Raw genomic sequence first — 25,347 nt, forward strand, 5'->3', positions numbered from 1 at the left:
AGGCCCAACCCTCCCTCTTCATATGACTGATCACTACATCTCCAACTGAAAACCAACAACAGTCCTCTGGAATCTTTTGAGTTTCAAAAACAAAGCAAAGAGCAGGGGGGAGAGAGGACACCCTTGTCTCGTACTACGACCAATAGGGAAGGGAGCAGACACCATTCCATTGCTCACGTCTTCGGTCTGTCATATAAAAGCTTAACACAGTTAAGGAAATATGTACCAACATTTAAATGCTCCAAAACCTTGAAGAGATATTCTTGCTTCGGATAAGATATGAAAAAGGTGCCTCAAATTATTAGTTGACATTCTATCTTTAATCAACACTGTCTGGCCATTGTCTTTTAGTGTTTTTTATGGGGTAGATCAGCTTTAATATTGCAGATAGATTGTAGCTTCCATCAGTGTAATTGTCTGCATCATTTCCAATCCCCCATATATATTTTTGTAAATATATATACAGTGCATTCTGAAAGTATTCAGACCCCTTCACTTTTTCCACATTTTGTTACGCTACAGCCTTATTCTAAAATGGATTAAATAAAACATCTACACACAATACCCCATAATGACAAAGCGAAAACTTTATTATTATTATTTTAACCCCTTTTTCTCCCCAATTACGGTCTTGTCCCATCGCTGCAACTCCCGTACGGACTTGGGAGAGGCGAAGGTCGGGAGACATGCGTCCTCCGAAACACGACCCTGCCAAGCCGCTTCTTGACACGCTGCTTTCTTAACCCGGAAGCCAGCCGCACCAATGTGTCTGAGGAAACACTGTACAACTGGCGACCGTATCAGCGTGCATGCGCCCGGCCGGCCACAGCGCGATGGGACAAGGACATCCCGGCCGGCCAAACCCTCCCCTAACCCGGACGACGCTGGGCCAATTGTGCGCCGCCTCATGGGTGTCCCGGTCGCGGCCGGCTGCGACACAGCCTGGGATCGAACCCGGGTCTGTAGTGACCCCTTAAGCACTGCAATGCAGTGCCTTAGACCGCTGCGCCACTCTGGAGGCCTGAAAAACAGGTTTTTATACATAAAAAACAGATACCTTATAAGTAAGTATTCAGACCCTTTGCTATGAGACTCGAAATTTAGCTCAGGTGCATCCTGTTTCCATTGATCATCCTTGAAATGTTTCTACAACTTGATTGAAGTCCACCTGTGGTAAATTCAATTGATTGGACATGATTTGGAAAGGCACACACCTGTCTATATAAGGTCCCACAGTTGACAGTGCATGTTAGAGCAAAAACCAAGCCATGAGGTCGAAGGAATTGTCCGTAGAGCTCCGAGACAGGATTGTGTCGAGGCACAGATCTGGGGAAGGGTACCAAAAACTTTCTGCAGCATTGAAGGTCCCCAAGAACACAGTGGCCTCCATCATTCTTAAATGGAAGAAGTTTGGAACCACCAAGACTCTTCCTAGAGCTGGCCGCCCGGCCAAACTGAGCAATCGGGGGAGAAGGGCCTTGGTCAGGGAGGTGACCAAGAACCCGATGGTCACTATGAAAGAGCTTTAGAGTTCCTCTGTGGAGATGGGAGAACCTTCCAGAAGGACAACCATCTCTGCAGCACTCCACCAGTCAGGCCTTTATGGTAGAGTGGCCAGACGGAAGCCACTCCTCTGTAAAAGGCACATGACAGCCCGCTTGGAGTTTGCCAAAAGGCATCTGAAGGACTCAGACCATGAGAAACAAGATTCTCTGGTCTGATGAAACCAAGATTGAACTCTGTGGCCTGAATGCCAAGCGACACATCTGGAGGAAACCTGGCACCATCCCTACAGTGAAGCATGGTGGTGGCAGCTGCTGTGGGGATGTTTTTCAACGGCAGGGACTGGGAGACTAGTCAGGAATGAGTGAAAGATGAACGGAGCAAAGTACAGAGAGATCCTTGATGAAAACCTGCTCCAGAGCACAGGACCTCAGACTGGGGCAAAGGTTCACCTTCCAACAGGACAACAACCCTAAGCACACAGCCAAGACAACGTAGGAGTGGCTTCGGGACAAGTCTCTGAATTACCTTAAGTGGCCCGGCCAGAGCCCGGACTTGAACCCGATCTAACATCTCTGGAGAGACCTGAAAATAGCTGTGCAGCGAGGCTCCCTATCCAACCTGACAGAGCTTGAGAGGATCTGCAGAGAAGAATGGGAGAAACTCCCCAAAACAGGTGTGCCAAGCTTGTAGCGTCATACCCAAGACGACTCAAGGCTGTAATCGCTGTCAAAGGTGCTTCAACATAGTACTGAGTAAAGGGTCTGAATACTTATGTAAATGTGATATTTCCATTTGTGCTTTGTCATTATGGGATATTGTGTGTAGATTGATGAGGGGGTAAAAAAAACAATTATATCAATTTCAGAATAAGGCTGTAACGTAACAAAATGTGGAAAAAGTCAAGGGGTCTGAGCCCCAGACAATGGGACTTGATAGAGAGAGGCTTCCTCCACCTTTAAGTCCTAGACAATGGGACTTAATAGAGATTCAGGCCTCTCACAGTGAGCATTCCTTCCTTAAATTACTTCTAACGTTGTCCCAAATGATCATTGCATCATCTAAGCCCCAGCTCCAGTGGTGTTTGTTAATCTAAAATGGCCAATGGCCAAGAATATAGCAGATAAGAACTACTTTGTCTCAGACCAATTTAGAAAGAGGTGTTATGCTTTCTGAAACTAAAGGAAACATGTACCTCTGCCTCCTCAATTTGACCCATTTTCAATTAAGCTGAAAAATATAATCTACACAGAAAATATACAGCAAAGACATTGAAATGTTTTGTTGTTGCATGAAGCCAAGCAAGCAAGTGGAATACCAACTCTCATAAAGAAAGTCAGATTGGAATAATGGTGGCTTCCTGGCTGAAAACACACAGAGCTAAGCTGAATCTCAGCGACATGGGCGTGGCGGCTAGGAGTGTCTGTTCTGTAGTGTCTCAGTCTACCTACAAACACACACACGTCTACCTTCAAAGGATTGTTCTCTAGCTCGCTTCTGCTGCTTCTCTCTTTGTGTTACGGTGTCCTTCAGATTATTGTTTGTCTGTGGCGGGGGGGACGGGACGGGGGGGGACTTACTGTTCTTGTGTGTGTCTTCAAATAAATGTGATGAAGCGTTTTGTGTGTGTGTGTGTGTGTGTGTGTGTGTGTGTGTGTGTGTGTGTGAGAGAGAGAGAGAGAGAGAGAGAGAGAGAGAGAGAGAGAATGTTGTTTCTGTGTCTGGGGTATTTACTGGAATTCTGTGGAATGAGGAACAAGCTAGCCAGGCAATCCTAGTCAACTACACCTAACATAAATATAAATGCAACAATTTCAAAGATTTAATGGAGTTCATGTAAGGAAATACGTCAATTGGTCACAAAAAAAAAAAAAAGTAGGGGCCTGGATCAGAAAACCAGTCAGTATCTGGTGTGACCACCATTTTCCTCATGTAGCGCGACACATCTCCTTCACATAGAGTTGATCAGGCTGTTGATTGTGGAATGTTGTCCCACTCCTCTTCAATGGCTGTGCGAAGTTGCTGGATATTGGCGGGAACTGGAACTGTTGTACACGTCAATCCAGAGCATCCCAAACATGCTCAATGGGTGACATGTCTGGTGAGTATGCAGGCCATGGAAGAACTGGGACATTTTCAGCTTCCAGGAATTGTATACAGATCCTTGCGACATGGGGCAGTGCATTATCATGCTGAAACATGAGGTGATGGTGGTGGATGAATGGCGCGACAATTCGCCTCATCACGGTGTCTCTGTGCATTCAAATTGCTAACGATAAAATGCAATTGTGTTTGTTGTCCGTAGCTTATGCCTGCCCATATCATAACCCCACCGCCACCATGGGGCACTCTATTCACAACGTTGACATCCGCAAACCGCTCGGGGTTGACAGAGGGAAAGAGAGAGGGTGTGTTGGGGTTAACGAGGCAAAGAGAGAGGGTGTGTTGGGGTTAACGAGGCAAAGAGAGAGGGTGTTTTGGGGTTGACAGGGGGAGAGAGAGAGGGTGTGTTGGGGTTGACGGGGTTAAAGAGAAGGCGTGTTGGGGTTGACAGGGTAAGAGAGGGCGTGTTGGGGTTGACAGGGGGAAAGAGAGAGGGCGTGTTGGGGTTGACAGGGAGAAAGAGAGAGGGTGTGTTGGGGTTGATGAAGAAAGAGAGAGGGCGTGTTGGGGTTGACAGGGTAAGAGAGAGGGCGTGTTGGGCTTGACGGGGATAGAGAGGGCGTGTTGGGGTTGACGGTGAGAGAGAGGGTGTATTGGGGTTGTCCAGGAGGAGAGAGTGGGTGTGTTGGGGTTGACGGTGAGAGAGAGGGCGTGTTGGGGTTGACGGGGGGAGAGTGGGTGTATTGGGGTTGTCCAGGAGGAGAGAGAGGGCGTGTTGGGCTTGACGGGGATAGAGAGGGCGTGTTGGGGTTGACGGTGAGAGAGAGGGTGTATTGGGGTTGTCCAGGAGGAGAGAGAGGGTGTGTTGGGGTTGACAGGGGGAGAGAGAGGGTGTGTTGGGCTTGACGGGGGGAGAGAGGGTGTGTTGGGGTTGACAGGGGGAGAGAGAGGGTGTGTTGGGGTTGACAGGGGGAGAGAGAGGGTGTGTTGGGGTTGACGGGGTAAGAGAGGGTGTGTTGGGGTTGACAGGGTAAGAGAGGGTGTGTAGGGGTTGACAGGTAGAGAGAGGGTGTGTTGGGGTTGACAGGAGGAAAGAGAGAACGTGTGTTGGGGTTGACGGGTAAGAGAGAGTGGGTGTGTTGGGGTTGACGGGAGGGAGAATGTGTTGGGGTTGACGGGGAGAGGGCGTGTTGGGGGAGAGAGAGGGTGTGTTGGGGGAGAGAGGGTGTGTTGGGGGAGAGAGAGAGGGTGTGTTGGGGGGAGAGAGGGTGTGTTGGGGGAGAGAGGGTGTGTTGGGGTTGACGGGAGGAGAGTGAGGGTTTGTTGAGGTTGACGGGGTGAGAGAGGGTGTGTTGGGGTTGACGGAGAGAGCGAGAGAGGGTGTGTTGGTGTTGACAGGGTTTGACAGGGGGAGAGAGGGTGTGTTGGGGTTGACGGGTTGAGAGAGGGTGTGTTGGGGTTGACGGGGTAAGAGAGGGTGTGTTGGGGTTGACAGGGGGAAAGAGAGAGGGTGTGTTGGTGTTGACAGGGTTTGACAGGGGGAGAGAGGGTGTGTTGGGGTTGACGGGTTGAGAGGGTGTGTTGGGGTTGACAGGAGGAAAGAGAGAAGGTGTGTTGGGGTTGAGAGAGTGAGTGTGTTGGGGTTGAGAGAGTGAGTGTGTTGGGGTTGACGGGAGGGAGAATGTGTTGGGGTTGACAGGAGGAGAGAGTGGGTGTGTTGGGGGGGAGAGAACGTGTGTTGGGGTTGACGGGAAAAGAGAGAGTGGGTGTGTTGGGGTTGACGGGAGGGAGAATGTGTTGGGGTTGACGGGAAGAGGGCGTGTTGGGGGAGAGAGAGGGTGTGTTGTGGGAGAGAGAGGGTGTGTTGGGGGAGAGAGAGTGAGTGTGTTGGGGTTGACGGGAGGGAGAATGTGTTGGGGTTGACAGGAGGAGAGAGAACGTGTGTTGGGGGAGAGAGAACGTGTGTTGGGGTTGACGGGAAAGAGAGAGTGGGTGTGTTGGGGTTGACGGGAAAGAGAGAGTGGGTGTGTTTGGGTTGACGGGAAGAGGGCGTGTTGGGGGAGAGAGAGGGTGTGTTGGGGTTGACGGGGTAAGAGAGGGTGTGTTGGGGTTGACAGGGGGAAAGAGAGAAGGTGTGTTGGGGTTGAGAGAGTGAGTGTGTTGGGGTTGACGGGAGGGAGAATGTGTTGGGGTTGACAGGAGGAGAGAGTGGGTGTGTTGGGGGAGAGAGAGCGTTTGTTGGGGTTGACGGGGTGAGAGAGAGGGTGTGTTGGGGTTGACAGGAGGAGAGAGGGTGTGTTGGGGTTGACAGGGGGAGAGAGGGTGTGTTGGGGTTGACGGGGAGAGAGAGGGTGTGTTGGGGTTGACAGGGGGAGAGAGGGTGTGTTGGGGTTGACGGGGAGAGAGAGGGTGTGTTGGGGTTGACAGGGGGAAAGAGAGAAGGTGTGTTGGGGTTGAGAGAGTGAGTGTGTTGGGGTTGACGGGAGGGAGAATGTGTTGGGGTTGACAGGAGGAGAGAGTGGGTGTGTTGGGGGGAGAGAGAGCGTGTGTTGGGGTTGACGGGGTAAGAGAGAGGTGTGTTGGGGTTGACAGGAGGAGAGAGGGTGTGTTGGGGTTGACAGGAGGAGAGAGGGTGTGTTGGGGTTGACAGGGGGAGAGAGGGTGTGTTGGGGTTGACGGGGAGAGAGAGGGTGTGTTGGGGTTGACAGGGGGAAAGAGAGAAGGTGTGTTGGGGTTGAGAGAGTGAGTGTGTTGGGGTTGACGGGAGGGAGAATGTGTTGGGGTTGACAGGAGGAGAGAGTGGGTGTGTTGGGGGAGAGAGAGCGTGTGTTGGGGTTGACGGGGTAAGAGAGAGGGTGTGTTGGGGTTGACAGGAGGAGAGAGGGTGTGTTGGGGTTGACAGGAGGAGAGAGGGTGTGTTGGGGTTGACAGGGGGGAGAGAGGGTGTGTTGGGGTTGACGGGGAGAGAGAGGGTGTGTTGGGGTTGACGGGGAGAGAGAGGGTGGGTTGGGGTTGACAGGGGGAGAGAGGGTGTGTTGGGGTTGACGGGGAGAGAGAGGGTGGGTTGGGGTTGACAGGGGGAGAGAGGGTGTGTTGGGGTTGACGGGGAGAGAGAGGGTGTGTTGGGGTTGACGGGGAGAGAGAGGGTGGGTTGGGGTTGACAGGGGGAGAGAGAGGGTGTGTTGTGGTTCTCCCAGTCCCCTCCTTCCCCCTCTGCACTGTCACATCACACAGTAGCAGAAGCTTTTCTGTCAGTCACTGGAGCTCTCTCTTCTCTCTCCCCCTTCTCTCTACCCCCCCTCTCCCCCTTCTCTCTCCCCCCTTCTTCCCCCCTCTCTCCCCCTTCTCTCTCCCCCCTCTCTCTCTTCCTCTCTACCCCCATCTCTACCCCCCATCTCTACCTCTCTCTCTCTCCCCTCTCTCTCCCCCTTCTCTCTCCCCCTCTCTCTCTTCCTCTCTATCCCCCCATCTCTACCTCTCTCTCTCCCCCCCTCTCTCCCCCTTCTTTCTCCCCCCTCTCTCTCTTCCTCTCTATCCCCCATCTCTACCTCTCTCTCTACCCCCCATCTCTACCTCTCTCTCTACCCCCATCTCTCCCCCTTCTCTCTCCCCCTTCTCTCTCCCCCCTCTCTCTCTTCCTCTCTATCCCCCATCTCTACCTCTCTCCCCCCCCCCTCTCTCCCCCTTCTCTCTCCCCCTCTCTCTCTTCCTCTCTATCCCCCATCTCTACCTCTCTCTCTACCCCCATCTCTACCTCTCTCTCTACCCCCATCTCTCCCCCTTCTCTCTCCCCCTTCTCTCTCCCCCCTCTCTCTCTACCTCTCTCTCTACCCCCATCTCTACCTCTCTCTCCACCCCCCTCTCTCTCCCCCTTCTCTCTCCCCCTCTCTCTTCCTCTCTATCCCCCATCTCTACCTCTCTCTCTATCCCCCATCTCTACCTCTCTCTCTCCCCCCCATCTCTACCCCTCTCTCTCTCCCCCCCATCTCTACCGCTCTCTCTACCCCCCATCTCTACCTCTCTCTCTACCCCCCATCTCTACCTCTCTCTCTACCCCCCATCTCTACCTCTCTCTCTCCCCCCATCTCTACCCCTCTCTCTACCCCCATCTCTACCTCTCTCTCTACCCCCCATCTCTACCTCTCTCTCTACCCCCCATCTCTACCTCTCTCTAACCCCCCATCTCTACCTCTTTCTCTATCCCCCATCTCTACCTCTCTCTATCCCCCATCTCTACCTCTCTCTCTACCCCCCATCTCTACCTCTCTCTCTACCCCCCATCTCTACCTCTCTCTCTACCCCCCATCTCTACCTCTCTCTCTACCCCCCATCTCTACCCCTCTCTCTACCCCCCATCTCTACCTCTTTCTCTATCCCCATCTCTACCTCTCTCTCTCCCCCCCATCTCTACCTCTCTCTCTCCCCCCCATCTCTACCTCTCTCTATCCCCCATCTCTACCTCTCTCTCTACCCCCCATCTCTACCTCTCTCTCCCCCCATCTCTACCTCTCTCTCTACCCCCCATCTCTACCTCTCTCTCTACCCCCATCTCTACCTCTCTCTCTCCCCCCATCTCTACCTCTCTCTCTCCCCCCCATCTCTACCGCTCTCTCTCCCCCATCTCTACCTCTCTCTCTCCCCCATCTCTACCTCTCTCTCTCCCCCCATCTCTACCTCTCTCTCTCCCCCCCATCTCTACCTCTCTCTCTCCCCCCCATCTCTACCTCTCTCTCTACCCCCCATCTCTACCTCTCTCTACCCCCATCTCTACCTCTCTCTCTACCCCCCATCTCTACCCCTCTCTCTCCCCCATCTCTACCTCTCTCTCTCCCCCCCATCTCTACCTCTCTCTCTCCCCCCCATCTCTACCTCTCTCTCTACCCCCCATCTCTACCTCTCTCTCTACCCCCCATCTCTACCTCTCTCTATCCCTCTATCCTTTATCTCTTCACTGGTTGCCCTTTTCTTGTGGCAACAGGTCACAAATCTTGCTGCTGTGATGGCACACTGTGGTATTTCACCCAATAGATAAGGGATTTTATCAACATTTGATTTGTTTTCGAATTCTTTGTGGGTCTGTGTAATCTGAGGGAAGTACGTGTCTCTAATATGGTCATACATTTGGCAGGAAGTTAGGAAGTGCCGCTCAGTTTCCACCTCATTTTGTGGGCAGTGTGCTCATAGCCTGTCTTCTCTTGAGAGCCAGGTCTGCCTACGGCGACCTCTCCTTTTAGTATTCTAGTTTGCTCTGTTTTTTTTTGGTTAATTCTTTCCAATGTGTCAAGTAATTATCTTTTAGTTTTCTCTTTCTGTCAGTCACCAGAGCTTTCTTCTTTCTCTTAGCTGCAGGACGCCTATTACCATTTCAGAGAAGAGAGAAGGGGCTGAGTGCTGATACCGCAAAAAAAAGCTTCACGCTGTGAAATGGGTTGTTTTGACACTAGGCACATAGTACCTCCTGGACTCTGCTGTGACCCCTCATGACCCCTCACTCTGATAGGGTTAGTCACGATACAGTACCAAACATTACATTGGAATTATACCAGACACTGCCTTTCTGAGGCTTGAAAGTGTTTGTGGTTAATGTGACATGAGATTACTGCTAATAACACTCTTAACAAAAAAAAAAAAATTGTGTTACAGTGAGAAAGTCTAACAGGCGCTAACTTTTCCCGCATAGACGAACTTTGTCTGCGTAACTTTTAATGAATCCTGGGCGTTAGCAGCGCAGCTCCGCGAAAGACTTGCACCGCTCGGCGTAAAATTACGCTCTGGTTCTATTTTCAAGAATTCAACGTACTGCTCACGCCTGAGGACACTTGATTAAGTGGCTCACGCCTGAGGACACTTGATTAAGTGGCTCACGCCTGAGGACACTTGATTAAGTGGCTCCCGCCTGAGGACACTTGATAAAGTGGCTCCCGCCTGAGGACACTTGATTAAGTGGCTCACGCCTGAGGACACTTGATTAAGTGGCTCACGCCAGAGGACACTTGATTAAGTGGCTCACGCCTGAGGACACTTGATTAAGTGGCTCACGCCTGAGGACACTTGATTAAGTGGCTCACGCCTGAGGACACTTGATTAAGTGGCTCACGCCTGAGGACACTTGATTAAGTGGCTCACGCCTGAGGACACTTGATTAAGCGGCTCACGCCTGAGGACACTTGTGTTAGTCAGTGTCTGTCAGTCAGTCTGTGTCAGTCTGTCTGTCAGTCAGAAGCTCTGCATGCTTGCCACCTCCGGTACTTCTGATTTAAATGTTTTATGTTGGTTACTCTGTTATTACATTACCAAAAGGCTCTCTGTATGTTATTACATTACCAAAAGGCTCTCTGTATGTTATTACATTACCAAAAGGCTCTCTGTATGTATAGTGTGTATTACATTACCAAAAGGCTCTCTGTATGAAACACGTCATAGTGTGTAGTTATTACATTACCAAAAGGCTCTCTGTATGAAACACGTCATAGTGTGTAGTTATTACATTACCAAAAGGCTCTCTGTATGAAACACGTCATAGTGTGTAGTTATTACATTACCAAAAGGCTCTCTGTATGAAACACGTCATAGTGTGTATTACATTACCAAAAGGCTCTCTGTATGAAACACGTCATAGTGTGTAGTTATTACATTACCAAAAGGCTCTCTGTATGAAACACGTCATAGTGTGTAGTTATTACATTACCAAAAGGCTCTCTGTATGAAACACGTCATAGTGTGTAGTTATTACATTACCAAAAGGCTCTCTGTATGAAACACGTCATAGTGTGTAGTTATTACATTACCAAAAGGCTCTCTGTATGAAACACGTCATAGTGTGTAGTTATTACATTACCAAAAGGCTCTCTGTATGAAACACGTCATAGTGTGTAGTTATTACATTACCAAAAGGCTCTCTGTATGAAACACGTCATAGTGTGTAGTTATTACATTACCAAAAGGCTCTCTGTATGAAACACGTCATAGTGTGTAGTTATTACATTACCAAAAGGCTCTCTGTATGAAACACGTCATAGTGTGTATTACATTACCAAAAGGCTCTCTGTATGAAACACGTCATAGTGTGTAGTTATTACATTACCAAAAGGCTCTCTGTATGAAACACGTCATAGTGTGTAGTTATTACATTACCAAAAGGCTCTCTGTATGAAACACGTCATAGTGTGTAGTTATTACATTACCAAAAGGCTCTCTGTATGAAACACGTCATAGTGTGTAGTTATTACATTACCAAAAGGCTCTCTGTATGAAACACGTCATAGTGTGTAGTTATTACATTACCAAAAGGCTCTCTGTATGAAACACGTCATAGTGTGTAGTTATTACATTACCAAAAGGCTCTCTGTATGAAACACGTCATAGTGTGTAGTTATTACATTACCAAAAGGCTCTCTGTATGAAACACGTCATAGTGTGTAGTTATTACATTACCAAAAGGCTCTCTGTATGAAACACGTCATAGTGTGTATTACATTACCAAAAGGCTCTCTGTATGAAACACGTCATAGTGTGTAGTTATTACATTACCAAAAGGCTCTCTGTATGAAACACGTCATAGGTGTGTAGTTATTACATTACCAAAAGGCTCTCTGTATGAAACACGTCATAGTGTGTAGTTATTACATTACCAAAAGGCTCTCTGTATGAAACACGTCATAGTGTGTAGTTATTACATTACCAAAAGGCTCTCTGTATGAAACACGTCATAGTGTGTAGTTATTACATTACCAAAAGGCTCTCTGTATGAAACACGTCATAGTGTGTAGTTATTACATTACCAAAAGGCTCTCTGTATGAAACACGTCATAGTGTGTAGTTATTACATTACCAAAAGGCTCTCTGTATGAAACACGTCATAGTGTGTAGTTATTACATTACCAAAAGGCTCTCTGTATGAAACATGTCATAGTGTGTAGTTATTACATTACCAAAAGGCTCTCTGTATGAAACACGTCATAGTGTGTAGTTATTACATTACCAAAAGGCTCTCTGTATGAAACACGTCATAGTGTGTATTACATTACCAAAAGGCTCTCTGTATGAAACACGTCATAGTGTGTAGTTATTACATTACCAAAAGGCTCTCTGTATGAAACACGTCATAGTGTGTATTACATTACCAAAAGGCTCTCTGTATGAAACACGTCATAGTGTGTATTACATTACCAAAAGGCTCTCTGTATGAAACACGTCATAGTGTGTATTACATTACCAAAAGGCTCTCTGTATGAAACACGTCATAGTGTGTAGTTATTACATTACCAAAAGGCTCTCTGTATGAAACACGTCATAGTGTGTAGTTATTACATTACCAAAAGGCTCTCTGTATGAAACACGTCATAGTGTGTAGTTATTACATTACCAAAAGGCTCTCTGTATGAAACACGTCATAGTGTGTAGTTATTACATTACCAAAAGGTTCCTCGCTCTGGCGCCTCCTTACAGAATGGGATCATGTAAACTATTATACGGCCAAGTGCCTTAATTGAAATGTTGACTTGAATCTTAAATAGCAAACTGTCCTTTCTAACTAGTGGGAAGACCGTTTGAAGGTGAAAGGGAGATGAGATAAAATGTTATATGCATTCTGATCATGTTAGGGCAGTTCACCCTAATAGGGACCCTGTTCAAAGTAGTATGAGGAATATAAGGAATAGTGTGCCATTTGGAACGAAGCCCTTCTCTTTCATATCCAGAGCCCTGAGACGTCTCTGCTCTGCAACATAAATTAAAGATGAACCCCTATCTCTCTCTCTCTCTCTCTATCTGTCTCTGTCTCTGTCTCTGTCTCTGTCTCTGTCCCTCTCCCTCCCTCTCTCTCTCTGTCTCTCTCTCTCTCTCTCTCTCTCTCTCTCTCTCTCTCTCTCTCTCTCTCTCTCTCTCTCTCTCTCTCTCTCTCTCTCTCTGTCTCTGTCTCTGTCTCTGTCTCTGTCTCTGTCCCTCTCCCTCCCTCTCTCTCTCTGTCTCTCTCTCTCTCTCTCTCTCTCTCTCTCTCTCTCTCTCTCTCTCTCTCTCTCTCTCTCTCTCTCTCTCTCTGTCTCTGTCTCTGTCTCTGTCTCTGTCTCTGTCCCTCTCCCTCCCTCTCTCTCTCTGGCTCTCTCTCTCTCTCTCTTAGTCCTCTACTCCCTCGGTCCTCCTCAGAATGTTATTTTTTTTGTGTTTTGAAAGTGAAATGATATTCAACATATTCTCACTGTATTGGTTGATAAAACCAGCTTGCAGTATGCAGATAAGCCTCTGGACTTTGGGGCAGGAGGGAGTTGAGTGGTCTATGCAGCAGTAGGACTTGGTTTTGTTCTGATAATTCTACAGCAAGAGGAGAAATAAATAGTCTGGCGTATTACAGCTAGCCTGGTCCCAGATCTGTTGTCTCCTTCTATAGCCTGGTCCCAGATCTGTTGTCTCCTTCTATAGCCTGGTCCCAGATCTGTTGTCTCCTTCTAAAGCCTGGTCCCAGATCTGTTGTCTCCTTCTAAAGCCTGGTCCCAGATCTGTTTGTGCTCTTGCCAACTGTGATGCTGTCATTGTCAAACCAAATGTGACAGTCAGTGACAAGGAGTTGGCATGATATCACAAACAGACTGATGGCACAGACGGACTGGGTGGCACAGACGGACTGGGTGGCACAGACGGACTGGGTGGCACAGACGGACTGATGGCACAGACGGGCTGGGTGGCACAGACGGACTGGGTGGCACAGACGGACTGGGTGGCACAGACGGGCTGGGTGGCACAGACGGACTGATGGCACAGACGGACTGGGTGGCACAGACGGACTGGGTGGCACAGACTGACTGGGTGGCACAGACGGACTGGGTGGCACAGACGGACTCAGTAGTTTACAGTAGCGCCATCCCATCTGGTTTGCGCTTAGTGGGACTATCATTTGTTTTTCAACAGGACAATGACCCAAAACACACCTCCAGGCTGTGTAAGGGCTATTTGACCAAGAAGGAGAGTGATGGAGTGCTGCATCAGATAACCTGGCCTCCAAAATCCCCCGACTTCAACCCAGTTGAGATAGTTTAGGATGAGTCGGACGGCAAAGTGAAGGAAAAGCAGCCAACAAGTGCTCAGCATATGTGGGAACTCCTTCAATACTGTTGGAAAAGCATTCCAGGTGAAGCTGGTTGAGAGAATGTCAAGAGTGTGCAAAGCTGTCATCAAGGCAAAGGGTGGCTACTTTGAAGAATCTCAAATATAAAATAGTTTTTGATTTGTTTAACACTTCTTTGGTTACTACATGATTCCAAATGTGTTATTTCATGGTTTTGATGTCTTCACTATTATTCTACAATGTAGAAAATAGTAAAAATAAAGAAAAACCCTTGAATGAGTAGGTTTGTCCAAACTTTTGACCGGTAGAGTAAGTATTCAGACCCTTTGCTATGAGACTCAAAATTGAACTCAGTTGCATCCTGTTTTCATTGATCATCCTTGATGTTTCTACAACTTGATTGGAGTCCACCTGTGGTAAATTCAATTGATTGGACATGATTTGGAATGGCACACACCTGTCTATGTAAGGTCCCACAGTTGACCGGGCATGTCAGAGCAAAAACCAAGCCATGACGTCGAAGGAATTGTACGTAGAGCTCAGAGACAGGATTGTGTCGAGGCACAGATCTGGGGAAGGGTACCAAAACATTTCTGCAGCATTGAAGGTCCCCAAGAACACAGTGGCCTCCATCATTCTTAAATGGTAGAAGTTTAGAACCACCAAGACTCTTCCTAGAGCTGGCCGCCCGGCCAAACTGAGCAATCGGGGGAGAAGGGCCTTGGTCAGGGAGGTGACCAAGATCCCGATGGTCACTCTGACAGAGCTCCAGAGTTCCTCTGTTGAGATGGGAGAACTTTCCAGAAGGACAACCATCTCTGCAGCACTCCACCAATCAGGCCTTTATGGTAGAGGTGCCAGACGGTCGCCACTCCTCAGTAAAAGGCACATGACAGCCCGCTTGGAGTTTGCCAAAAGGCACCTAAAGGATTCTCAGACCATGAGAAACAAGATTCTCTGGTCTGATGAAACCAAGATTGAACTCTTTGGCCTGAATGCCAAGCGTCACGTCTGGAGGAAACCTGGCACCATCCCTACGGTGAAGCATGGTGGTGGCAGCATCATGCTGTGGGGATGGTTTTCAGACTGGAAGACTAGTCAGGATCGAGGGAAAGATGAACGGAGCAAAGTACAGAGAGATCCTTGATGAAAACCTGCTCCAGAGCGCTCAGGACCTCAGACTGGGGCGAAGGTTTACCTTCCAACAGGACAACGACCCTAAGCACACAGCCAAGACAATGCAGGTGTGGTTTCGGGACAAGTCTCTGAATGTCCTTGAGTGGCCCAGCCAGAGCCCAGACCTGAACCCGATCGAACATCTCTGAAGAGACCTGAAAATAGCTGTGCAGCGACGCTCCCCATCCATCCTGACAGAGCTTGAGAGGATCTGCAGAAAAGAATGGGAGAAACTCCCCAAATACAGGTGTGCCAAGCTTGTAGCATCATACCCAAGAAGACTCGAGGCTGTAATCGCTGCCAAATGTGCTTCAACAAAGTACTGAGTAAAGGGTCTGAATACTTACGTAAATGTGATGTTTAATTTTTACATTTTTTATAAATTTGCAAAAATGTCTAAACCTGTTTTTGGTTTGTCATTATGGGATATTGTGTAGATTGATGAGGGGGGAAAAACGATGTAATCAATTTTAGAATAAGGCTGTAACGTAACAAAATGTAGAAAAAGTCAAGGGGTCTGAATACTTTCCCAATGCACCATATAGTCAACTTCAGCAGGGTCGGTTGAAACAGGAAACATACGTTTTTCAGGGATACAGTATATTCCACCTAGTTTCCTTTTCCCCTGGAAACCGGATGTGGGGACCCCTATCAGGCCTGCTACGTTAGGTTAGTACAAGGCTCTGCAACCCTGTTCCTGGAGAGAGACCGTCCTGTAGGTTTTAACTCCGACCCTGTTCCTGGAGAGATACCGTCCTGTAGGTTTTAACTCCAACCCTGTTCCTGGAGAGATACCGTCCTGTAGGTTTTAACTCCGACCCTGTTCCTGGAGAGCTACCCTCCTGTAGGTTTTAACTCCGACCCTGTTCCTGGAGAGCTACCCTCCTGTAGGTTTTAACTCCGACCCTGTTCCTGGAGAGATACCGTCCTGTAGGTTTTAACTCCGACCCTGTTCCTGGAGAGATACCCTCCTGTAGGTTTTAACTCCAACCATGTTCCTGGAGAGCTACCCTCCTGTAGGTTTTAACTACGACCCTGTTCCTGGAGAGCTACCCTCCTGTAGGTTTTAACTCCGACCCTGTTCCTGGAGAGCTACCCTCCTGTAGGTTTTAACTCCGACCCTGTTCCTGGAGAGCTACCCTCCTGTAGGTTTTAACTCCGACCCTGTTCCTGGAGAGCTACCCTCCTGTAGGTTTTAACTCCGACCCTGTTCCTGGAGAGCTACCGTCCTGTAGGTTTTAACTCCGACCCTGTTCCTGGAGAGATACCCTCCTGTAGGTTTTAACTCCAACCCAGTTCCTGGAGAGCTACCCTCCTGTAGGTTTTAACTCCGACCCTGTTCCTGGAGAGCTACCCTCCTGTAGGTTTTAACTCCTACCTGGTTCCAAATCAAATCAAATGTTATTTGTCACATACACGTGTTTAGCAGATGTTATAGCGGGTGTAGCGAAATGCTTGTGCTTCTAGCTCCGACAGTGCAGTAATATCTAACAATTTCACAACATATACCCAATACACACAAAACTAGTAAGGAATGGCATTTAAGAAAATATACATATATGGACAAGCAATGTTCCTGGAGATCTGTCGTTCTGTAGGTTTTTGTTCCAAACCTGTTCCTCCAGGAACAGTTTTGGAGTTAACCTACAGGAGGGTATCTCTCCAGGAACAGGGTTGGAGTTAACCTACAGGACGGTATCTCTCCAGGAACAGGGTTGGAGTTAACCTACAGGAGGGTATCTCTCCAGGAACAGGGTTGGAGTTAACCTACAGGAGGGTATCTCTCCAGGAACAGAGAGCCCAGGGTTTGTATATAGTAGGTAAGAGTTTGAGGTACAACTAGCCATCTCCTCTTACTGTTGCTTGTCCTCTCCCTCTCCCTCTCCCTCTCCCTCTCCCTCTCCTTCTCCTTCTCCCTCTCCTTCTCCTTCTCCTTCTCCCTCTCCTTCTTCCTTTCCCTCTTCCTCTCCCTCTCCTTCTTCCTCTCCCTCTCCCTCTCCCTCTCCTTCTTCCTCTCCCTCTCCCTCTCCTTCTCCTTCTCCCTCTCCTTCTCCCTTTCCCTCTCCTTCTCCTTCTTCCTCTCCCTCTCCTTCTTCCTCTCCCTCTCCCTCTCCTTCTTCCTCTCCCTCTCCTTATTCCTCTCCCTCTCCCTCTCCCTCTCCTTCTTCCTTTCCCTCTCCCTCTCCCTCTCCCTCTTCCTCTCCTTCTTCCTTTCCCTCTTCCTCTCCCTCTTCCTCTCCTTCTTCTCTCCTCTCCAGCAGGTAATTGGTGCCATGCCAGCTGCTTCTCCCCCTCTGCTCCACCTTGCCACCTGGTGGTGGTGTCTGGTACTGTTGCTGCCCCCACAGCCCCAGGCCCTGACCCAGCCACAGCCGGACCCTAACCCAGAGAAGGCCTCTCCCGCTGGGCAGGCCTTCCCTCACCTGTCCCTGGATGGATCCCCCCTCAGCCACCTCCTCCTGGACCCCAGGTCTGGTCAGCTGTACGTGGGGGCGGTCAACCATCTCTACCACCTGTCCCCTGACCTCCAGGTAATAATGTTTGTAATCACTTGTACAGTCCATAGCTTTCTATTGAGCAGTTTCCCAGACACAGATTAGCTTAGTCCTGGAGATTCTCCATTGAGCTTTTTAGTCTAGGACTAGGCTCAATCGTTGTCCTGGAAACCGTTCCTATATGTTGTCAGTTTCTTTATGTCTCAAAATGGCCCCTATTCCCTATGGGCCCTGGTCAAAAGTAGTGCACTTTAAAGGGAATAGGGTGCCATTAAAATGCTACCTTCTCTTATGTTATCTTGTCTTCAACTTATCCTAGGTGCTCTCCTCCAGTCAGACTGGACCCAAACTGGATAGTTCTGAGTGCTTACCCCCCATCCTGCCCAAGGACTGCACTACCGCACAAGTGACCCCCAACACTAACAAGATCCTTCTGCTGGAGGAGGGTCTGGCCTTGGCAGGGTCAGAGGTCGGGGCGAGGAGGCTGATCGTGTGTGGAACCCTGTTCCAGGGTATCTGTGACAAGAGGAGTCTGGGTAACGTGTCCGAGGTGCTGTACCAGACCACCAATCCGGTGGACACGCAGTACGTAGCCGCCAACGACCCCCGCGTCTCCACCGTGGGTGTGGTCTTGAACCAAAAGGGGGTTGGGCTTATGCTGGTGGGGCGTGGCTACACCAGTAAAGGCCCCAGCGACATCCCACCAATCACAACTCGCCGTCTGGCCCCCAGCTCCTCCCCCGCCCGCCAGGCCTTCTCCCAAGACGAGGAATTAGGGAAGCTGGTCGTCGGGAGCTACTCAGAGTACAACAACTACTTCATCTACGCGCATCATCATGGAGATCATGTTTACTTCCTGTTCTCGCGGAGGGATATGTGGCACCGGAAGGAGTACCGGACCTATGTTTCACGTCTCTGCGCCGGGGACCGGAGCTTCTACTCCTACGTGGAGGTTCCGTTAGAATGTTCCGGGGGGTATAACCTCGCCCAGGGGGCTACCCTCGCCAAACACCAGGGGCGACCGGCGCTGTTCGTTGCCATGGCGGCGGGGCAGGCGTCGACACCCACGGCGACGGGTCGCTCGGCGCTGTGTGTTTATGGGATGTCAGAGATGGATGCGGCGCTGCAGAGGGCCCAGGAGCTGTGTTATACAGAGGGAGGGACAGGAAGTACAGGACAGCAGGAGGCGTACATAGAGTATGAGGTGTCCTCCAAATGTCTACGCCTGCCCAAGGTAACTACACACAGAGAGCAGCCTGCCCAAGGTAACTAGACACAGAGAGCAGCCTGCCCAAGGTAACTAGACACAGAGAGCAGCCTGCCCAAGGTAACTAGACACAGAGAGCAGCCAGCCCAAGGTAACTAGACACAGAGAGCAGCCTGCCCAAGGTAACTACACACAGAGAGCAGCCTGCCCAAGGTAACTAGACACAGAGAGCAGCCTGCCCACGGTAACTAGACAGAGAGCAGCCTGCCCAAGGTAACTAGACAGAGAGCAGCCTGCCCAAGGTAACTAGACACAGAGAGCAGCCTGCCCAAGGTAACTAGACACAGAGAGCAGCCAGCCCAAGGTAACTAGACACAGAGAGCAGCCTGCCCAAGGTAACTACACACAGAGAGCAGCCTGCCCAAGGTAACTAGACAGAGAGCAGCCTGCCCAAGGTAACTAGACACAGAGCAGCCTGCCCAAGGTAACTAGACACAGAGAGCAGCCTGCCCAAGGTAACTACACAGAGAGCAGCCTGCCCAAGGTAACTAGACAGAGAGCAGCCTGCCCAAGGTAACTAGACAGAGAGCAGCCTGCCCAAGGTAACTAGACACAGAGCAGCCTGCCCAAGGTAACTAGACACAGAGAGCAGCCTGCCCAAGGTAACTACACAGAGAGCAGCCTGCCCAAGGTAACTAGACACAGAGAGCAGCCTGCCCAAGGTAACTAGACAGAGAGCAGCCTGCCCAAGGTAACTAGACACAGAGAGCAGCCTGCCCAAGGTAACTAGACACAGAGAGCAGCCTGCCCAAGGTAACTAGACACAGAGAGCAGCCTGCCCACGGTAACTAGACACAGAGAGCAGCCTGCCCAAGGTAACTAGACACAGAGCAGCCTGCCCAAGGTAACTAGACAGAGAGCAGCCTGCCCAAGGTAACTACACAGAGAGCAGCCTGCCCAAGGTCACTAGACAGAGAGCAGCCTGCCCAAGGTAACTAGACACAGAGAGCAGCCTGCCCAAGGTAACTAGACAGAGCAGCCTGCCCAAGGTAACTAGACACAGAGCAGCCTGCCCAAGGTAACTACACAGAGAGCAGCCTGCCCAAGGTAACTACACAGAGAGCAGCCTGCCCAAGGTAACTACACAGAGAGCAGCCTGCCCAAGGTAACTACACAGAGAGCAGCCTGCCCAAGGTAACTAGACAGAGCAACTCAGTGTGTAGGCTAATATACCTGATTGTACCAATTAAAGTCTTAATTGGATTAGGTGTGTTACTATGCTTGACCGGAACAAAAGCCTGCAGTCATCCTTGTCCTAACACAGGATCAGCTGTAAAGCTGCCGTAATACCACATAGAGGATATAGTATTGTTTCACTATTTATGCATTTGCATATTTATTTCAAATTAAATCAAATGTTATTGGTCACATACACATTTTTATCAGATGTTATTGCGGGTGTAGTGAAAATGCTTGTGTTCCTAGCTCCAACAGTGCAGTAATATCTAACAATTCACAACAATACACACACATCTAAAAGTAAAATAATGGAATTAAGAAATATATCAATTATTGGGTAGATGTATGTCCCAGGATGAGTGACAGCTGCCTCGGTGCTGGTAGGTCTATGGTAGGTCTGCTCTGTGAGTGACAGCTGCCTCGGTGCTGGTAGGTCTATGGTAGGTCTGCTCTGTGAGTGACAGCTGCCTCGGTGCTGGTAGGTCTATGGTAGGTCTGCTCTGTGAGTGACAGCTGCCTCGGTGCTGGTAGGTCTATGGTAGGTCTGCTCTGTGAGTGACAGCTGCCTCGGTGCTGGTAGGTCTATGGTAGGTCTGCTCTGTGAGTGACAGCTGCCTCGGTGCTGGTAGGTCTATGGTAGGTCTGCTCTGTGAGTGACAGCTGCCTCGGTGCTGGTAGGTCTATGGTAGGTCTGCTCTGTGAGTGACAGCTGCCTCGGTGCTGGTAGGTCTATGGTAGGTCTGCTCTGTGAGTGACAGCTGCCTCGGTGCTGGTAGGTCTATGGTAGGTCTGCTCTGTGAGTGACAGCTGCCTCGGTGCTGGTAGGTCTATGGTAGGTCTGCTCTGTGAGTGACAGCTGCCTCGGTGCTGGTAGGTCTATGGTAGGTCTGCTCTGTGAGTGACAGCTGCCTCGGTGCTGGTAGGTCTATGGTAGGTCTGCTCTGTGAGTGACAGCTGCCTCGGTGCTGGTAGGTCTATGGTAGGTCTGCTCTGTGAGTGACAGCTGCCTCGGTGCTGGTAGGTCTATGGTAGGTCTGCTACTCTCACTGCCTCTAATCCTCAGCGTGCTCTCTGAACGGACACACACACACACACACACACACACACACACACACACACACACACACACACTCTACACGGATACATGGCCACACATAAGTGGTGCGCGGGTCAGCTGTTTGTTCACCCGCCCGCAATTGCTAATTAACCCATCTGCAACTGATGTCAGTTCTTCTTGGATGCATATTTTATGTGGTTGAAATACTATCAGCTTTTATGATGCTGATAAAGACAGCACCTCTACAGACGGCATCTAACTGCACATTCACATTCTCTCAATATGCTGAAATAAATATATCCTATTTCTCCACTCCTGTTCCCCAGTCTAAATGTAGCCTACATTTGGTTTGTCATTTTACTGCAATAAATGATTAATTCTTCAGGAGTTAATATTACGGCTATGTTAAGGCCACAAAGTGAAGTCCAGAAATGGTTTGTCGAGATCGGTGTGGAAGAACTTGCCTGGCCTGCACAAAGCCCTGACCTCAACCCCATCGAACGCCTTTGGGATGAATTGGAACGCCGACTGCGAGCCAGGCCCAATCGCCCAACATCCAGTGCCCGACCTCACCTAATGCTCCTAATCTAGTGGAAAGCCTTCCCAGAAGAGTGGAGGCTGTTATAGCAGCAAAGGGGGGACCAACTCCATATTAATGCCCATGATTTTGGAATGAGATGTTGGATGATACTTTTGGCCATGTAGTGTAACATAACCGGCCGACAGACACTGCACTTGACACATTTATGAAATTGCTTATCCCAGTTACTAATAAGCATTCACCCATTAAGAAAAGGACTGTAAAAAATGTTAAATCCCCGGGGATTGATGAGGAATTGAAAAATGGTATGGTTGAGAGGGATGAGGCAAAAGGAATGGCAAATAAGTCTGGCTGCACAACCGATTGGCAAACGTACTGCAAATTGAGAAATCATGTGACTAAACTGAATAAAAAGAAGAAGAAACTACACTATGAAACAAAGATAAATGACAAAGAATTATAGTAAAAAGCTTTGGAGCACCTTCAATGACATTTTGGGAAAAAAGGCTAACTCAGCTCCATCATTCATTGAATCAGATGGCTCGATCATCACAAAACCAACCAATATTCCCATCTACTTTAGTGATTTATTTCATTGGCAAGATCAGCAAACTTAGACATGACATGCCAGCAACAAACGCTGACACTACATATCCAAGTATATCTGACCAAATTCTGAAAGACAAGCATTGTAATTTTGAATTCCGTAAAGTGAGTGTGAAGAGGTGAAAAAATGGTTGTCTATCAACAATGACAAGCCATCGGGGTCGAACAACTTGGATGGAAAATTACTGAGGATAATAGCGGATGATATTGCCACTCCTATTTGCCATATCTTCAATTTAAGCCTACTAGAAAGTGTGTGCCCTCAGGCCTGGAGGGAAGCAAAAGTCATTCCGCTACCCAAGAATAGTAAAGCCCCCTTTACTGGCTGAAATAGCCGACCAATCAGCCTGTTACCAACCCTTAGTAAACTTTTGGAAAAAATTGTTTTGGACCAGATACAGTGCTATTTTACAGTAAACAAATTGACAACAGACTTTCAGCACGCTTATAGGGAAGGACATTCAACAAGCACAGCACTTACACAAATGACTGATGACAACTAACAACAAATAATAACAAGATAACTAATAATGTAAGCATACTGTGTCCATAATAAGTATATAGGTTGTAGGTTGGGAGCTTTTGGGAAAAGAGCACAGTTAGAAAGATATGGAATATAGAAGCAAACCGGATGGACATCATGAAAATGATCAGAGAGGTTGAGAGTAGAAGAAGTTCAGGAGAAAAAACTAACAAAATATAATTATTGTAAAATTGACTGTGTCCATAAAATATAGATAGTAAGTATAAGCTGGAAGTAGAGGCCTAAGCATTGTTGTTCACTAATTAACCCCAAGTAGGGAAAGGGTGGCGGGGTTGGAAAGTAATAAAGGGGAATATATATATAAAAACATGGGGGATTGGAAGTGATGCAGACAATTACATTGATAGAAGATACAATCTATCTGCAATATTAAGCTGATCTACCCCCTAAGAAGAGAGAAGAAAAGAAAAATGACTGATGATTGGCTGAGAGATATTGATGATAAAATGATTGCGGGGTCTGTTTTGTTAGACTTCAGTGCCGCTTTTGACATTATCAATCATAGTCTGTTGCTGAAAAAACGTATGTGTTATGGCTTTACACCCCCTGCAGTAATGTGGATAAAGAGTTACCTGTCTAACAGAACACAGAGGGTGTTCTTTAATGGAAGCCTCTCCAACATAATACAGGTAGAATCAGGAATTCTCCAGGGCAGCTGTCTTTTCAATCTTTACTAAGGACATGCCACAGGCTTTGAGTAAAGCCAGTGTGTCTATGTATGCGGATGACTCAACACTATACATGTCAGCGACTGAAATGACTGCAACACTTAACAAAGAATTGCAGTTAGTTTCAGAGTGGGTGGCAAGGAATAAGTTAGTCCTAAATATTTCTAAAACTAAAAGCATTGTATTTGGGATAAATCATTCACTAAACCGCAACTAAATCTTGTAATAAATAATGTGGAAATTGAGCAAGTTGAGGAGACTAAACTGCTTGGAGTAACCCTGGATTATAAACTGTCATGGTCAAAACATATTGATACAACAGTAGCTAAGATGGGGAGAAGTCTGTCTATAATAAAGCTCTGCTCTGCCTTCTTAACAACACTATCAACAAGGCAGGTCCTACAGGCCCTAGTTTTGTCGCACCTGGAGTACTGTTCAGTCGTGTGGTCAGGTGCCATAAAAAAAGGACTTAGGGTAATTGCAATTGGCTCAGAACTGGGAATTACGTCTGGCTCTTGCATGTACACAGAGAGCTGCTAATAATAATATGCATGTCAATCTCTCCTGGCTCAAAGTAGAGTAGAGATTGACTTCATCACTACGTGTATTTATGAGAGGTATTGACATGTTGAATGAACCGAGCTGTCTGTTTGAACTACTGGCACACAGCTCAGACACCCATGCATACCCCACAAGACATGCCACCAGAGGTCTCTTCACAGTCCCCAAGTCCAGAACAGACTATGGGAGGCGCACAGTACTACATAGAGCCATGACTACATGGAACTCTATTCAACATCAGGTAACTGATGCCAGCAGTAGAATGAGATTAAAAACAGATAAAAAATACATCTTATGGAACAGCGGGGACTGTGAAGCAACAAAAACATAGACACAGACACATGCACACACACACACATGATAACACACGTACACATGGATTTTGTGTTGTAGATATGTGGTAGTGGAGTAGGGGCCTGAGGGCACACAGTGTGTTGTGAAATCTGTGAATGTATTGGAATGTTTTTAAAATTGTATAAACTGCCTTAATTCTGCTGGACCCCAGGAAGAGTAGCTGCTGCCTTGGCAGGAACTAATGGGGATACATAATACATACAAATACAAATGTTGTCTTTCTGATACAGAATGCAGTGATGTTGTCTTTCTGATACAGAATGCAGTGATGTTGTCTTTCTGATACAGAATGCGGTGATGTTGTCTTTCTGATACAGAATGCGGTGATGTTGTCTTTCTGATACAGAATGCGGTGATGTTGTCTTTCTGATACAGAATGCAGTGATGTTGTCTTTCTGATACAGAATGCAGTGATGTTGTCTTTCTGATACAGAATGCGGTGATGTTGTCTTTCTGATACAGAATGCGGTGATGTTGTCTTTCTGATACAGAATGCGGTGATGCTGTAATGTCTTTCTGATACAGAATGCAGTGATGTTGTCTTTCTGATACAGAATACAGTGATGTTGTCTTTCTGATACAGAATGCAGTGATGTTGTAATGTTGTCTTTCTGATTAGGAATGTGGTGATGTATCGTAATGTTGTCTTCTGCTGGAGCTCTTTAAAATGTATTTGAATTGTCCATTCAATCAACCAATCACCTCTGACCCTTCTTTTCTTTAGGATTCGTTAAAGGATTACCCGTGTGGAGGGGAACACACCCCCAGCCCCATCGCCTCTGCTGTTCCACTGTCTGCCACCCCCTCTCTGACCAGAGACACTCAGCTCACCGCTGTCACCACCGCTACAGAGGCCGGCCACACCATCGCTCTGCTCGGTGACAAGAACGGTTGGCTGCACAAGGTATATACACACACACACACACACACACACACACACAGTAACGAGAGACACACACACCATCGCATTTCTGGGAGACGAAAGGATGGCTGTACATCACTGCCATTTAAGATGAGGGAGGACGATTTATTTTCATGATTTTTCATGATTACAGCATATTGGATGACTGTCATTCATATTCCATTCAATGTAACATGGATAGGTTTAGGCTACTACATGATACTCTAACTTTCCCTATACTCATCATGAGGTTGCTAAAACCCAGCCAATGAATGACCGTTTACAAACGTAAGTGCACACTGGTCGAGAGACAAATTTGAGGCTAAACTAGC

The 25,347-nt window shown here is 48.1% G+C and overlaps 1 protein-coding gene across 1 annotated transcript in view; it reads left to right on the top strand.

The window, feature by feature from the left end:
- The window catches only part of LOC121562163 (plexin-B3-like), a 142,030-nt gene that overhangs the window by 26,271 nt on the left and 90,412 nt on the right, over positions 1–25,347 (top strand). The window contains exons 2-4 of the mRNA XM_045213164.1: positions 17,101–17,373; positions 17,657–18,571; positions 24,839–25,018. Coding sequence (XP_045069099.1) covers positions 17,116–17,373; positions 17,657–18,571; positions 24,839–25,018 — 1,353 coding nt within the window. The 5' untranslated portion in view covers positions 17,101–17,115. The remainder of the gene's footprint in view (positions 1–17,100; positions 17,374–17,656; positions 18,572–24,838; positions 25,019–25,347) is intronic.

This window comes from Coregonus clupeaformis, unplaced genomic scaffold (genome assembly GCF_020615455.1).
Source record: "Coregonus clupeaformis isolate EN_2021a unplaced genomic scaffold, ASM2061545v1 scaf0084, whole genome shotgun sequence".
Taxonomy (NCBI): domain Eukaryota; kingdom Metazoa; phylum Chordata; class Actinopteri; order Salmoniformes; family Salmonidae; genus Coregonus; species Coregonus clupeaformis.